The following is a 16472-nucleotide window of genomic DNA, read 5'->3' as shown; positions in this document are numbered from 1 at the left end:
ACAATTCACTCATTCCGAACCACAAATGGGATTTGGACTTCCAGTAGGCCAAAAGCCTGTCCATTGTAAATGGATCTACATAACTAAAAGAGAAACAAATGGACTGATCAACAAGTTTAAAGCCAAGGTGGCACCCAAAGTTTTTTTGCAAGTACATGAGATTGATTATGATGACACATTTTCACCAGCAAACATAATGGACTCCATTAGGATGGCTCTTGCAATTGCAGTAGCAAAGAAGTGGGAGGTTCACCACATGGATGTGAAGAACACATTTCTTCATGGTGATCTTAATGAAGAGATCTATATGGAGCAACCAAAAGGATATGTTCAAGACTCATCATTAGTGTGTAGACTGAAGCGATCTTTGTATGGCCTCAAACAGGCACCTTGTGCATGGTACACGAAGATGGACTCCTACCTTCTCTCCCAGGGTTTCCAACATTGTAATTCTGATCCAAATGTTTATATGTTGAGGCAATCTAATTCATTATTGTTGATAGTATTGTATGTAGATGACTTATCACAAGTAGTTCACCCTCAACAATTGTTGTTTTCAAGTCTACTCTATATGACAGGTTTTCCAAGACTAAAATGTAGCTTCTCAACTACTTTCTTGATCTTGAGATTAGTCAGTCTAATTCAAGAATCACATTGGCTCAGTCAAAGTATGCATGGGATCTACTTCTTAGATTCAAGATGACTGAGTGCAAGCTAGCAACCACACATTTCTTATCTAGAATTATGATAGAAAATGGAAGTACAACACTGTTGGTAGATTGTACAATTTATAGTCAGTTGGTGTGTAATCTTTTGTACCTTACTCACCCACGGCTAGACATCTCTTATGCCACTAGAGTAGCATCTAGGTACATGCAGGAGTTGCATGAGCTCCATTGGAACGTTGCCAAGACGATTCTTCGATATGTTAGGGGAACCACAAATTATGGTATCCAATATGCAGGAAGATGCTCATTAGATATCGTTGGGTACATAGTTTCAGATTAGGAAGGTGATGGAAAAGATTGCAAGTCCACTTCGGGATATGTTTTTAGCATTAAACCAAGGCATATATGTTGTTCGAGTAAAAATCGATTAGCAATTGCTTTATCTTCAGCAGAGGTAGAGTATAGAGGTCACAGTGAATGTAACCATGCAGACTATCTGATTGCAACACTTTCTCACATAGTTTGGCAGACAATTCCATCACCCAATGGTAATTTGGTGTGACAACTAGAGGACTTTAAAGTTTTGCAGAGATCTAATCCAGTGACATCGTACAAAACACATTGAAGTTCACATGCACTTCATTCGAGGCTTGATTTGCGATGGTATAATTGATTTGCAATATTTTTCCTTCATCGAAAAAATTGCAAATATCTTCACCAACCCCTTCACAAAAAAACAATTTGTAGCCTTGTGAGATTTTTCTGGCATGAAGGCAATAATAACTGCCTAGAAGTTGTCTCTGTAGCATTTGAAGGGGGGTTTTGTTCCCGCTATGTTTTCCCTCTTTCCTCTTATTTTTTTCTTGTTAGGTGCATTATATATTGGGTACCTAACATGGCTACATATTTCCGAGACCCACTTTATTTAATTTTCATCTCAATTGAGCTTTGAGTGGAGGGGGTATATTTAGTCACATGTTTGTCTTACCTTGGAACCATCACCATGCATTGGTTTCATAACCATACATTGGATTCCTCACAATAAGTTAAGAGAAAGTTGTACTGCATTCATGCTTAGTTGTACCTGAATCACACTATGAGTAGAGTCATGCATGAGCCATGAAATAGTAAATTGATGATTGCATGTCGATTCTCTAGTTATCTCTAGGATTCTACTAGTTGAGTTGATTAGTTAACTAGTTTACTTAACTAGTTAACTAGGCCTCTACTTGAGGTATGTTATCCTTGCATTATGACACCCAACCAAGACCTCCATGTCCCCATGAAGGCTATATATCATTGTATCATACTTTATTTTTTGATATAGAGATAGAAAAATAAATTGTATTCTAATCCCCTTTGCAATCTTTCTTATTAGTTTGCAATTGTTACTTTTGTTTCCACCTAGATTCTGCACTAACTAGAAAATTCACTATGACTTGAATAAACCACCACTACAGAAAAGACTTATTTGTTCCTTAAGCACAAGCTTCTTGGCCTTGGAAAAATGAACACCATCATAAATTTGTTCTCAGAGATCAATGATGATTATAATTTTGCAGGCGTCCATTGGCCATTTCTTTAAAACACGAGAAATGATTCCCATTAATTACATGTGAATACTAGAATCCTAGCTAACTGGTAGTCTGCCCCTTTTAGCTAAAGTTGTTGAACATGGGGGATGGAGGATCCTGGACACCTTATCGCTTAATAGGGCCCTTGTTTGTAAAATCTTGTGGAGAGATTTGTCGAGTAGGGGTCTTTGGTCTCAAATCATCCAAGGTAAATATTTGGGATATCAGGACTTTGAGGTCTAGATTAAAGGTGGTGCTAAAATCCCTTCCTCAATTTCATATATATGGTGCAGTATGATGAGACAAAGGCATTGGTTATTTGCAGGGATTTGCTGGGAGGTCGGTGATGGCAGTAATATTGAGGTTGGGCTGGACATTATCGGTGGTACCCAAGGGGTATGTATGCTTTATGTTCCCCTCTTACAACATTTACATGACAGAGGTATCTATTTTCTTTCTCATATTGTTTCTTTTCGAGCATATTCTCCATATCTTCAGACTTAGCTTCGGGCAGAGGACATGGATATTTCAGGTCTTCTGGCTATCGAATGGACTCTTTATATAAGACAGATTAAGCTTGCAGGTATTTATATTTCAGATAATAGTGATAAGATGAGATGGGTTGGGCAAGTCCATAAGAACTTGATTGCAACCAAAGACATTTATAGGTCCATTTCCATACCAGCTAATCCTTTTGTGGAGCTATCCTGGTTCCACAAATCCTGGAAATGGAACTTCTCATAGAAGCTTAAATGTTTTGGTTGGCTGGTATTGAATGACAAGTTCTCACTTGGAAGAATTTAGTTCACAGAGGTTCCATTGGTCCTAGTATTTGTATGTTGTGCAAGAAAAATTCGGAAGATGTTGAACACCTCTTCATGAACTGTCTGGTTTCCACAGAAATTTGGTACATAGTCTTCATTTTATTCCAGATTGTGGAGGATTGGAAGCATAGTACACTGTTGGCAAGTTTTAAGCTCTAGTTTCAGTCACAACAGGCTTTTGGCACCCTGCCTTTTTTCATCATTTGGGGCTTATGGCACTGCAAGAACCTTATCATATTTGATGATAAGCCATTTGATATTAGATACACTGTTATGGGGATTGTTTCTCATTTTTCTGAGACAGGCCCTATGAAACAAATTAAAAAATCTAGAAAGGTCATATTGCAGGACATCTGGAATGATTATCTAGTGGGTTTTTTTGATGGGGCTTGCAAATTTGGACTGTGTGGATGTGGTGTTCTTATGGCTACTAAACCCAGTAAGTTTTATCACTTTTGGTGGGAGGGTGGTTCAGGTTCCAACAACAGAGCCAAAATCATTTCACTATGGGGTTACTATTCACTGCTACTTGGCTCAACATCCACAATATGCATATTTTCGGGAACTCTAAAGGATGCATTGATTGGGTAAAGGGATTGTCATGTTTCCAACCTCATCTTCTGACCTATTGGATGAAGCGCATTCGTATCTTGATCAATTCATTTTAGTGCATTGATTTCAATCATATATATAAGGAGCAGAATCTCATCGCTGACATTCCCTCTAAAAGAGGCATTTCAACACCTCTTGGAGTCATTCATTATGCTTCTTTCAACCGGGACTCCAGATTTGATTTCAGCTCTATTCCGATCTCATAGATAAGACTAGCATATGTCTCTTGCTTTTTTCTCTTCTTGGTTTTTTTGTAACAAAGCACTTCTTAACAGCAGATGAACTTTAAGTGGATGAGAGCACAGTAATCGGTCTATGTTCTTTTTTTTTTTCGGTTGAGTTTCTTGCTACTAAGTTTTAGTACTTTATCTGGGGACAAAATCATATAACCGTACTTTCTTTAGTAATAATAAGAAGACTTTTATTTTAGACTGAAAAAAAAAGCTAACTAATAGCCCAAACCCAATAATGGTTATAAAAAACTCAACCATAACAAACATTTAAGAATCTCAACTTCAAACTGTAGTTACTTGAACTAATCAATCATTTTATCTCAATGATAATCTCCCAGCTTTATAAGTTTCTTAACATGGTTCAAATACGAAGCCAACTTATCCAAATTATTAAGTTAATTCGATCTACGTTAAGACTAAAAATAGAAGAAAGCATAAACAGGTTGCAGGGAAATTGTCTGACCGATATTACGTAATTGTCTTCTAGCAGTTTTATGAGCACGAAGAAATGCCATGCAGATGTAGCATGCCAACCTCGATTTCTCAACAGTGAAAAATGTCGGCAACTTTAGGGGTAGACACCTTATCTGAAAGCATTTAGAACGACCTGCAAATTCCAGATAAGCCTCTAATCGTTCCCAGTCAACTAATTTATTACGAGAGTATAACATGTCAATGGCTTCATCTATTGAGCGCATAAGCAGAATGGCGGTAGTTTGTGTTATCTTTCCTTCACAGAGCATTCGCCAATAAGCAGCTTGAACACCTGCAGGAGAAAAATAACAATCTGATTAACTCTCTGCAAAAAGTATTCCATATATATGGAACCTAAATAAAACAATTATCTCAATCAACATAATTAACATAAATGAAGTGGAATAGATTTTTCAGAATTCTCATTCTTTAAAAACTTAAAAATTCAGGATCATATGGATTTAATAATATAAAAATATATATATTTTTATATAGATGATTTATTTTGGAATAAGTATTTTAGAATTTGATTTAAGTAAAAAATTATAGACCAGTTTAGATTTATTTTAATTTTGGATCTATTAAGCCTTAAGAGGGATCAAATATTTTTTTACTCTAAAGAAGGTTTACATGTTAAGAGATTTGATTCTCTAGGGATTCAGAGTTTTGCATGTCAAGAGATTTGATCCTCTGAGTGATTGAGAGTTAAGATGGATTTAGCTCGTATTGATTTCCATGTGAAAATAAGTTATATTCCACATGAGTACCATGGGTTTTCATTATTATTATTTTATTTTATAAGATTATTTTATTTTGTTATTTTTTATTTTTTTATTTTCACTATACAATTTAAATTTGCAATTTCAACAAATCTTTATTATATTTTAGACAAAAGTGTCCTTCAAACATACTTGAAAGTCCACCAAAATGTAAAAGGTAATATTTTAACCATAATAATATGTATGGAGCACATTCTCCATATTAAAATAGTTTTTTATTATTAATACACTTTGAAATACACATCAATATTTTTTTTTGTAAATCAACTTTATATTCATTCATTTCAAGATAAGTACATCAGCAGCAAAATGCAAGTAGTCTCACCCTGATCAGGGTTGTTGACTACCGCGATCAACATATGACAAAGAAATAGAAAGGCAACCAAAGATACAATCCACAACTTAAGAGGCCAAAAGCACCAGAAAACACATAAAACAAGAAGAGCAAATGTGACCATGGTAGTGATCTGAAGTGATTGAAACTGGGTTATCCGAGGTTGTTCCAGGAGGAGGTGGAGGGCATAAATAACACTGGACATGCTCCTCGAAGTGGGTCATCCAAGACTCCAGCTTCTCCACTTTCTTAGCTAACAGGTTTTAGCCACACCAGACCACCACGACTCACTCTCGGACATGGCATTGGAAGTGGTGCATCTTGTTCAATGTGGCTATGAGCTCATCATGTTCTTCCTAGTGTACTCGCTTGGGGTTTCCAAGCAATCAAGCACCGACTGGATCAAGTCTTTGCAATTTTCCAAACAACATCGATGGTCATCGCTCTGTCCATGTCCCACACGCCTTGCCTTCCCTCGTTTGCCTGAAACTCCACGTCGCACCACTCCAACGCATTGGTGAGGCTACGGAATGTGACCCCCACGACGAGCCTTCGAGCCACCACATCAATATTACTTAATCTTATAATGCAATATTTTATTTATGGCCCACATTGAATCCACATTAAAACATTTACGATGATACATATATATATATAGAGAGAGAGAGATGAATATTCAAACAATTGTTTAAATTTTATATTGGAATATTGAGAAGGAATTTTTTTTAACTAATAATTACTTTATCACTCTAAAATTAATATAAAAATAAGTTACTTAGATAGACTTCCAAACATTTTATTTATGGTTCCAATACTAAAAGTGAAATACTTTTGCCATATCTCTTTCATCTTGGGTTGTGATATTAATTACCACATCTCCTTCATTTAGTGTTGTAATATTAAAAACTAACCCAACTGAGGAAGCATAGTGAGAGTGGGATTATTGGTGTTTTATAATGTTTTTAGTTAAAACTAACTATTACGATACATTCATTTATGTTTTTATTATAGCCGACGTTGATTTTTATTTATAGTATATTTTATTTTTATTTTGAAAGGGACACATGTCAATTCCATATTGAGAATGTAAGGAGTCACACATCGCCCTCATATTGGGTTGTAGAATGTGCATCTAGGCACCACTAGGGGAATAAAACCCCTATTGCAACAAGTTGCTAGGGCCACTCCTCCAAAACGAAAAGGCATTGCTAGGGTCACTCCTCCAAAATGAAAAGGAATATGTAGTAACTTTATTGAAGGAGTTAAAAATGTCATGAGAAGCCACTCATGGTGATGTTTGATGGTTGGATGGAAGGGAAGGGAAACACCCTTGTTAGTTGTCGGTAAATTGTGCCAAGAGCATAATGTTTATGTAATTTATTGATGTATTAGTACATGTTAAATATAAATCATTATAATGTAAATTATTTGATCAATTTGATTAAGTGTTAGGTGTGCAACATGTGATGTAAGTAGTCATTGATAATGTTGCTAATTATGTGGCCATTGAAAAGTTACTATTGAAAAGGCTCCTTGCATTATGGTGGATTCCATGTGTTACCCATTGTATCAATTTGATACTCAAGAATTCAACAAACTCACATATGTTAAGGCAAACATTGATGATGGTGACATCATTACCAAATACATGTATAAAAATTCATTTGTCCTTAGTCTCATGAGGCAATTCACATCCAACGGGGAGTTGTTGCACTTTGATATTTACATGTTTGGCCACCATTTCATTTCCCTTCAATCACTTCAACATTTTTGAGTTGTAGATGAAAAAGATGTTTGTTTCTAATGATTGTAGTGATTGTGCATATAATACAAAATAAAATAAGGTAGCCATTCTTAGACTCACAAACTATGATGGCTTCTAGGAAGAGCGAATTGTTGGACAGTTGGCATTGTCTAGATGGTCAATGGCCTAGTGAAGATATCTGCAAGTGTGTTGGCATTGATGTCAACAGGCATGATGGGGAGATGTGTTGGGCAGTTGGAATTGCCTAACTGTTGGCAGGAGTGTCGGCATTCATGTCGACCAAACTAGCTTGGATGATTTTCACAACAGATGTTGGCAGTGAAGGACCAGGTGGAATCCTATGGTTGTTCATGGGTCAGAAGGATTTCTATGATAGCTGCAAGTTTTAAGTAGAGAATCATCATATCAACACGCTTAGTGGAAAAGCCATAAAATGATGAATACATTGATGGCCCGGGAGGAACCTCATGGTATCTGCAAGCTTCATGTAGAGAATCATCACAATAGCAGGCTTACTAAAGAAGCCATAAAATGATCACCTTGGTGGTTGTGAGTTCAATGGTTCAGAGAGTCGAGGAGGAGACATTTTGCAGAAATTTGTAAGCAAAAGATGGGCTCAAAGCCTACATTGGACCCTCTCTATTGGAAAGTGCTCTGAATAAGCTTTCCAACGATATTTGGAAGTCCAAAAATGGATTCCTAGATCAAAAGATATGGTCTGCTGAAGTTCAAGGTTGTAAAGCCTTAGGAAGGAAGGAATATCAGCATGTCAGAGATCAGAATGTCAGAGGTCCATCATATCGGCATATCAGAGATTGGAATGTCATAGGTCTAGCATATCGGCATATCAGAGATCAGAATTTCAGAGGTCTATCATATCAGCATATCGGAGATTCAAATGTAGGAGGTCTAGCATATCAGCACATTGGAATATCGAAGGCCATCATATCAGCGCATCGGCATATCAGAGAACAAGATGTCGAAGGTCAGCATATTGGTACTTAAGCAAATCAAAAGTCAAGGACATCGGTGTAACCGCATATCGGAGATCTGGATACTGGAACATCATAGGATTGGCACAAGTGGCACATCAGAGGTTGGAGCCTTAGCACATCGGAACATCGGCATATCAGGGATCAGAATATCGGAACTTCTTAAAGTGAGGAACCTTTAAAAGTTGAGAAATATGATAAGTGTCGATAAGCCTCTATAAGCATTGAGGAATGCCAAAAGAATATTAACAAAGGATTTCAGTGCAAAACCAAAGATTTACTAGCCCTCTTCTCTCTCCTCTAGTAGGACACATGACAGCATATGATTGGCTCCGATAAGCTACAGTGGCATTTTACGTCAGCATGACGTGGCAGTCTAGCAAGACACATGGCAGCATATGATTGGCTCTGATAAGCTACAGTGGCAGCTGACATCAGCATGATGTGGCAATACGACAGGACACGTGGTAGGCATATTCAACCTTATTGGGTAGGCTAATGGGCCAGAACCAGGTGACACATGTCACCACTAAGGAGTCACCACATGGAGTGATGACGTCATATTAGAGGTCGGCATATCGGAGGTTGAAGATGTTGGAACTCTAGAATAGTTGGAGTTTGGAAAAGTTTCGATAAAGGGGGCTTCCGATATTGGGCTAGCACATGGTCATGAGAGTTCAAAGAACCAAGGGCGCAGAGTAGTTAACAAAGGAAGAATGGCCCCTGGCAGGAACAAAACTCCCTAGCACCTTAACGCTAGATGACAGGTCACAACTCTTGGTCCTATGATGAGAAATGTTGTGAGGGCTAAGCAGAAGGAGCCAAGATGAAATCGGAACTTCGCAGAAGTTACGATACAAAGGGGGCTTCGATATGGCATTAAGCCGATGGACATTGGCCCGTTCATATGAGACAGTAAATGTTACAGGTGCTAAGTGCCAAGGGACTGAGGAGTATCAGAACATAACACCACTGTGGAGTAACAGCGTGGGATTTCTCTGATAATACAATACATAGAGCTAAAGGCGTATGGGTCAGCAGCTACGAGATTGAATGCAGGAGCAAAGGAGTTGGTCTCAAGATTAATTGTGACTGTCAAAGACCATTGGTTCAAGGCAGCAAGGACCATGATCATTAGGAAATAGCGTTGGGTCTGCCTTAAGGTGAGACAAGCCATCTTTGTGCTTTGATGCACACTTCAATGAGTTAAATGGATGAATCGGTCAAGAGCTGAAGAATAAATGAAAATCGGAAGAGTTGGTTCATGGAGTCAGATGGATTTGAAAAAAGCATTAAGACAAGGTCATGAGGTCAACAATTCATAGAGAAGCCATCCCAAAGCACAGCCAAGTTGTGTGAAACCATAAATAAGCGTAGAGAGCCTCAGCAATAGGAGAGTTGTTCACAGAGAGGACTGTTCCTGGTTAGAGTGTGTAGGTGGACTGAGAATTCATTCTCATTATGGAGAAATTGTCAAGTGTCCATTCTCATGGTTAATGCAGTGGCAGAGACCAAGTCAGACGCAATAGCATAATGGAAAATCCATGCCAAAGTACTCTCGGATAGTGTGAATACAGGACAGGAGTGGTAGCATCAATTGGCGAAAGCAACATTATCACTAGAGATCTAAGTGGAAAAGATCTGTGAGTGTGACGTTGTGTGAGGCTAAGTGAGCATGTCCTGCAGAGAAAGTTCGAGAGTGCTTATGCAAAGGTAAGTGACCCCGAGAGAAGTTGTGTTGTTTTGATTAAGGCTGAAGGTGCCTTTACAGATAAAGAAGTCTGAGAGCTGACTATATGCAGTTGAAGAGAAGAGAGCAGAGAGGACTGTATGGCCTGGTTGAGTTTGTGAGTGTTTTTAGTGAAAAGCGTGTTGTTGTAGATCATGCAGAGGGCCGAGAACATTATAGTGTTGTTAGGAGTTGTGATGATTGATTGTTGTTGAGCAGATCGATGTGTTGCTACAGAGTGAGCAAATAAAGAAGAGGTGCAGAGAGTGTTATGTGGGCCGAAGGCTTTGAAGAGAACAGAGCTGTCATCAAGCAGAGTGGCTGCCGAATTACAAAGAACATTCAGTTCCTATTTGAGTGTGGGTTGGAGCCTACATATAGGAAGTTGGTGCTTCCATCTCTAGTGGGTGCTTGAGAAGGCTTGGGGGTTGGTGCCTCCTGCAAGTTGGTGCTTGCAACAATCCCATGAAGTCAGTGCTTCACATGGTACTTCTGGAAATATGGACAAGTGTCTACAAAAGGAGGGATTTGGTGCTTCCTGCTAATGGGTGCTAGTAAACATTCAAAGGGAGTTGGTGCTTCTTGTGAGTGGGTGCTCACAAAAAAGATTGATGTAATATAGTAGGTGCTCTTATTTTACATCAATAACAACAACAAGCTTTGGTGGTTTTTTCCCAAAAGGGTTTCCACATAAAACCTTGTGTCTCATGTGTATGATGCTCATGGTGTGTGCTTGTATGTTGATTTCATATTGCTGCCATATTATGTGTTGTTTCTGAGTAGATGGATGGTTTCCAAGTTTGAATAAGAAAAGTAAATTGACATAAATAAATGAAAATTAGCCTTAATACTGATTCACCCCCTCTTAGTATTAACATTTTTTCCAACAATTAGTATCAGAGCCACGTTGCTTCAGGAATAGCTTAATCATTAGAAGGTATATCAAAGGGAAATAATGGCTAATTAAGCTTAGCTAACAGCAGAAGGAGTTCCATTTTTAAATGGATCAAACTATGAATTCTGGAAGGTTAGAATGTTGGCCTATTTGACGATCTTGGATGTTGATATGTGGCTCTCCGTAGTGTATGGAGAAAAGAGTGAGTTGAATGAAGAAGCCCAGAAGATTATCATGAAGAGGCTATCTAAGTTGGATGTTGATAAAGTGAGACATTGTGAGTCAAAAAATGAAGTGTTGGATAGACTGCAATGTTTGTATGGTGGAGATAACCATGTGGCTCGAGAAAAGGCTGAGGAGCCATGTTGCTCTAGCAATGAACCAAAACATGGAGAAGTTGTTTCTCATCAGACTCTTGTTCATGATGAAGAAGCCTCGGAAGAGTGACAATGTTGCTCAGAAAGTATGTTATTTCTTTGTGATAAGTGCAAAGAAACAGGTTCTTCATTATCTAGATGTACATGTGTATCACTTGAAGATAGAGATATCTATGCATCTAGTAATTGTAATGAAGATAGATCCACTTTAGCAACAATAGAAAATAAGGAATCCTCAAAGGAAGAATAGAGATTCTCGGTGTGCTCACCCATCGGAGTAAATGAGAATACCCCATGTAGAGATGATGAAGGGATAACCCTTAGACCTATGGAAGACTCCATGTACACAGAGATGGATTTAGATCTATGTGGTAATTTAACTAGCACCTCTGGTAGTGAAGAAAAGGATATAGATGAAAGGATTTTTTAGAAATAGGTTAATCTTGGCTCTAAAATAGATCAAGGACCTATCAGAGGAAAATCTTAAGCAAGAGGAGCAACTGAAATTTTATGAGCTTGAGAATGAAAGGTTGAGCAAAACATTAGTTGATCTAAATGATAAAGAAGAAGAGGCTAGCAGACTGAATGGAAAGTTAACCAATCAGTTGGGTGAGAAGGAAGCTTACTGTGGGAGAATACAAAATGAAGTAGTCTCATTGAGACATGACTTAGAAAAGTCAAAAATAGAGTTGTTTCATTATCAAAAGCTTGAGGAGAGAAAGACAGGTTTGGGTTTCAAGGAAAAACCAAGCTCCAATCAGGTGAAGGCTAAAGGGTCAACCTCCCATGTAAAGGGAGTCAACATTCCAACAACAACAAAGAAATAAAACTTGTTGGATAGTAGTAGCAGCGTGGAAAGCAACAACAACAAGAGAAAGAAAGGCAATAGTAGAAGGCTAAGAAGCAGCAGCCGGTAGTACAGCAGAAGAGGGCTAGGCAGCTGCAAGGAAGAGCACATGACAACAATGCAAGATGTCATGGAAGGCGCATGAAGAGCCAACAGAGGACCCTTCCTTCTTAATGACAGAGCCTTCAAAGAGAAGGTAGTGTCTGTCAACACAAGCATTTTTATGAGTATTGTTTTTCTTGCAATTATTGTGGACATAAAGCCATAGACTGTAGATGGCATAAAAGGAAACAAGATTTGTTGGGTAGCAGCAACCCAAGAATGCACAAAAAGGCCAGGAGAAGGCATGTTGGCCACGATAGGAGTTTTGACAAAAGCATTGTCAAAAAGAGTAACTACTCTACCCCTGTTTTAAGTCATTTTGAATGCTACAACTATGGCAATATCAGGCACAAGAGAGTTGGTTGCATAAATGAGAAGAAATAGCACACTCCTCAGCGTATGCATGCGGATGTAGCAGCCCAGGATTTAAAGACAAGAAAAAACAATGGATTTGAGAAATACAGACTTGTCTTGAGTGCCCTTTGTCAAAAGAGAAAGATGAATAGAGGAGGAAGACATCAGAAGAATGATCCTTTTACCCATGTGATGGACCCCTCTGTAAAGTAGAAAGGCATCAAGAGGATTTGGGTGAAGACAGAGGAGGTGAAAGAGAAGTTTGCTCTACCCATGTGCAGCTGAGAGAAATCCCAAATATTGGAAAAAAAGAATATGGAGAGTAAAGCCTTTGTCAAGACCCGGCCATTGAAGGCCTAGAAGAAGAAGGAGGATGATCTGCTCAGTGGGAGTGGATCCTTTTTTTCTCTTCAGTGAAGGAAGAGAATGGCCTCAAGCGAGGCCAAATAAGTCAAATCCAGGAAGATAAAAGGAATGGATAGAAAGGTGCATCTGATTGATGAAGATATGGTTGTGTTTTCTTTTTTATTACAAAATAAATTGGTTTATTTTGAATGTATCATCATTGTGTTATCACTCCTCCGGATCTCCAACGCTGAGGAAGAGTCTAGCTGAGGTAACCATAGACCAACCTTCTGACTTGGTATCTAGCCCTACCAAGCTGGAGAGGGCTCTCTCCACAAAATCATAGCTAAGAGGGCTGGATGAATTAGGGTTTTAGGCTAGTTATGATGTGCAGAAGGGTTTGATTGTTTGAAATTGGGTTGTTGGATGAGGATTAGGTCAAAGAGACTAGGTCAGGGCAAATAAGGGTATGATTGCAGACATCTGATGGAGCAAGGTAGGTAGACACTCAAACACTTTAAGGTTCTTGAGTGAGATGGATCAGACTGGTGAGGTGCTAGAAAGAGCAAGACAAGCATGTATTCTTTCTAAACTGAAGAAAATGGACAAATTATGAAGATTTCCCCAAAATAGAGCATGTAAGATGTATTCTTCTCATCAACTTGAAAATCAACATATCATAGAAGTGAAATGAAAAATTAGAGTACAAAAAATTAAAACATATGCAACATAAGAAGAAACTATGTCAAAAATGCCATACCACGGGTATTCCATCAAAATCGCTGCAACTCATTCATTAAATTTCTGCTAAATATTGATTACACTAGTGTCTTTGATCAATACAACAACATCCAACCTGTGAAAAGATTCAAGAAATGATAGATATAGCCATCAAACAAATTCTTCCATACTCTGGGGTAGAATCTATGAGATAAGGATGTGTTCCACCAAAATCTGAACTAAAACCTAGAGTGTAGGAAGGTCAAACTCACTCATCCCTCACTTTTTGGAAACTGATTCATTACATGAAAAAAAGAGTTGTCACCTAATGTATTTACCCTAGGTAACTTTAAAAGACATAATTACATTTTTTTGACCAATTACATCAGTAAAACTTCATAAAATTCCTTGAGTAACTGAGAAAGTGTGAAAAAGTAGCAAAATATCAGTTTCTGGTCCTTTGATCAGTGCATAGCGCCATCTTCCAGCGGAGTGTTGAAGGGGTTCCTGATGTCCAAATTGAGCTTAGGATGGCTCATTGGAAAGCCTGTCCTATCTAGTTTCCAAAAATGTACTTGGTTCCAAAAAAATTATAAGATTTTTCTCTCCAAAAATTAAATCTCGCAAGACTTCTCCTCTACTCAGTGCCTAGCTGAAAAAGAGGGAAAAATGTGATTTTTGAGGTGTTTTTGGCCATTTCTCCCTGTCAGATTGCCCAATTTTGGTGTGCCAATAGTCAAAACTGCATGTTTGCTACCTTATGAATATAATGGTGGTATTTGCTTTTTATTTGGAGGCCTCTAGAAGGTGCGCATCGCCTAGGGTGTTGCGCATAGGACAGTCAAACTGTGCAAAAACTATCAAAGTTTGCACAAAAACCCAAAAATTTCAAAAAATGCCCAGAAACTTGTCAAAATTGATACATGAACTGCTAATGAAGTATGTCAAGCATGGAAAGAGGCCTCAGCAAGGATATCAAGTTTTCTCTTCTCCTCTTACATATTTAGGGTTTCAAGCTTTGACTTCACTTTCTTGAGTTTTGACCTTGCTATTTGGTTTCTTCGGCAATAATACTTTGCCATCCTCCTTTGTATGTCATTGTCTTTCTTTGATTTCTTCAGGAGCTTCTCAAGATGGTTGTTAACTCTCTCAAACCAATGCTCCCTATTTTCATTGATCATTATGGCAAATTTCTCATCTAATTGTTTACAAATCATCCTTAGATAGTGAAGAGATGTTATTTGATCACTATGAGACTTGCTGACATTATGCAATGGAAATGGTGTTTTATTGGACCTTGAAAACCCTAGAACCTAATGGTAACCTTGACTGACCATACTTGATGGTGTCATGACTAATATGATGACATGATGACTTTGACCTCACGATTGATGTACATTCAGCAAGGTATGACAATGTGCCAGTAAGTAATGAAATTTAAGGGAGAGTGATGTTTTTTTACTACGACTACCATCGGTGAGTAAATTTTTGAATAATGACCTAGTGAAATGACAAAAAATTCTAAGTGGGACCCTAATATGATATGAAAAGATAATTTTTTTATCACTGATCGCAGGATGCAAATATTGACACTAACACATTGAAAAGGAGGAGTGCAACCGGCATGAAAAGTACACAACAATATCTTATGTTGTGGGAAGAAGAAGATGGGTTGCAATGGAAGTGTGGAATGACAGGAAGCTCATAGACAAATCAGGTACATAGGATTAGTTTTCGAGTGGAGGCAAGAAATCATTTGCAAGATATCAAAGAGCATTGTCTCACGTGGAGTTGCTTTGATGAGCAGTAGCAGGCAACAATTTGTTGCCTCAAAAAGGAAGATTGTTGAGAAAATGAAAGGTTTGCATTTTGGGTGAAATACCCTTATTTCATTTAAGTTGTGAGTTTGATTATGCATAGCAGTCTTGTGTTCATGAAACACAATTGGTGAAAGATTTTCATGTCCCTTAACCCTCAATTGGTATCACTATGTCAATTGATAGTTTGGACTCATGTAGAGTAACCTTGTGTGCAAATGGATATTCTTTCTAAAAGAAAGTATTAGAGTTTTCCTAGTACATTGTTCCATTTGTATCATTTCCTTTGGTGCAATTGCTATTAGTTGAGAGGCAGTCCCTATTGTATAAGTATGATCTCAAGGGGAGAAGTGGAGATGTTAAAATGAAGTGAGCATAGTCTCGGAAATAGCAGTAGTAGTGAAGTGCAAGCAGAAATGCATCATCATTAATTGGTAGTTGCAGCAACAACAATACCATGAACAGTTTAATTGATATCATTTTTTTTTAATTTGGTACAAAACATGCATTAGTGGAGAGAGTACTCAGCTAGCATTCGTAAGGTGTCCAAAACTGAACGCATTCAAATCAGAGGCAGTATATGTTCGGGGGGAGCATATCACATATGCTCATTTGATGGAACAACAGTAGCGATGAGTCCTTGAAGAGATGTCTACATAGTAGAATACACATCTCAACAGCTAGACTTTGGCCTTCACAACTAGTGATTTCATAGGGAGAAAAAGACAACTTGTAGCCCCTTGCCATTGATGACAAAGGGGGAGATAATTTATGGAGAAGTTGTGATGGCTTGTGTAGAAGAAATAAGGTCATTGGTTTCCCATGCTTTGGAAGAAACATGTGGAATGGCCATCAAAGTGAATATAAGGATGAGGTGTTGCGATCAATTCCAAACGGGGAGATTGTCGGACAATTGGTATTGTCTGGATGGCCAGTTGCCTAGTGAAGATATCTGCAAGTGTGTTGGCATTGATGTCAACATTCATGTTGGGGAGATGTGTTGGGAAGTTGAGTCTAAACTTGTAATTAGG

The 16472-nt window shown here is 38.1% G+C and overlaps 1 protein-coding gene across 1 annotated transcript in view; it reads right to left on the bottom strand.

The window, feature by feature from the left end:
* Positions 1-16472, bottom strand: part of LOC149234376 (sodium/hydrogen exchanger 8-like) — a 1053364-nt gene that overhangs the window by 122318 nt on the left and 914574 nt on the right. The window contains exon 16 of the mRNA XM_089371820.1: positions 4375-4677. Within this exon, the coding sequence (XP_089227946.1) occupies positions 4375-4677 (303 nt within the window). The remainder of the gene's footprint in view (positions 1-4374; positions 4678-16472) is intronic.

Source organism: Pinus tabuliformis, chromosome 8 (genome assembly GCF_031772625.1).
Source record: "Pinus tabuliformis cultivar Carrire ecotype Pingquan chromosome 8, CPIR1, whole genome shotgun sequence".
Lineage (NCBI taxonomy): Eukaryota > Viridiplantae > Streptophyta > Pinopsida > Pinales > Pinaceae > Pinus > Pinus tabuliformis.
The sequence above is the reverse complement of the archived record's forward strand: the minus strand, read 5'-3'. Positions and strand labels throughout refer to the sequence as shown.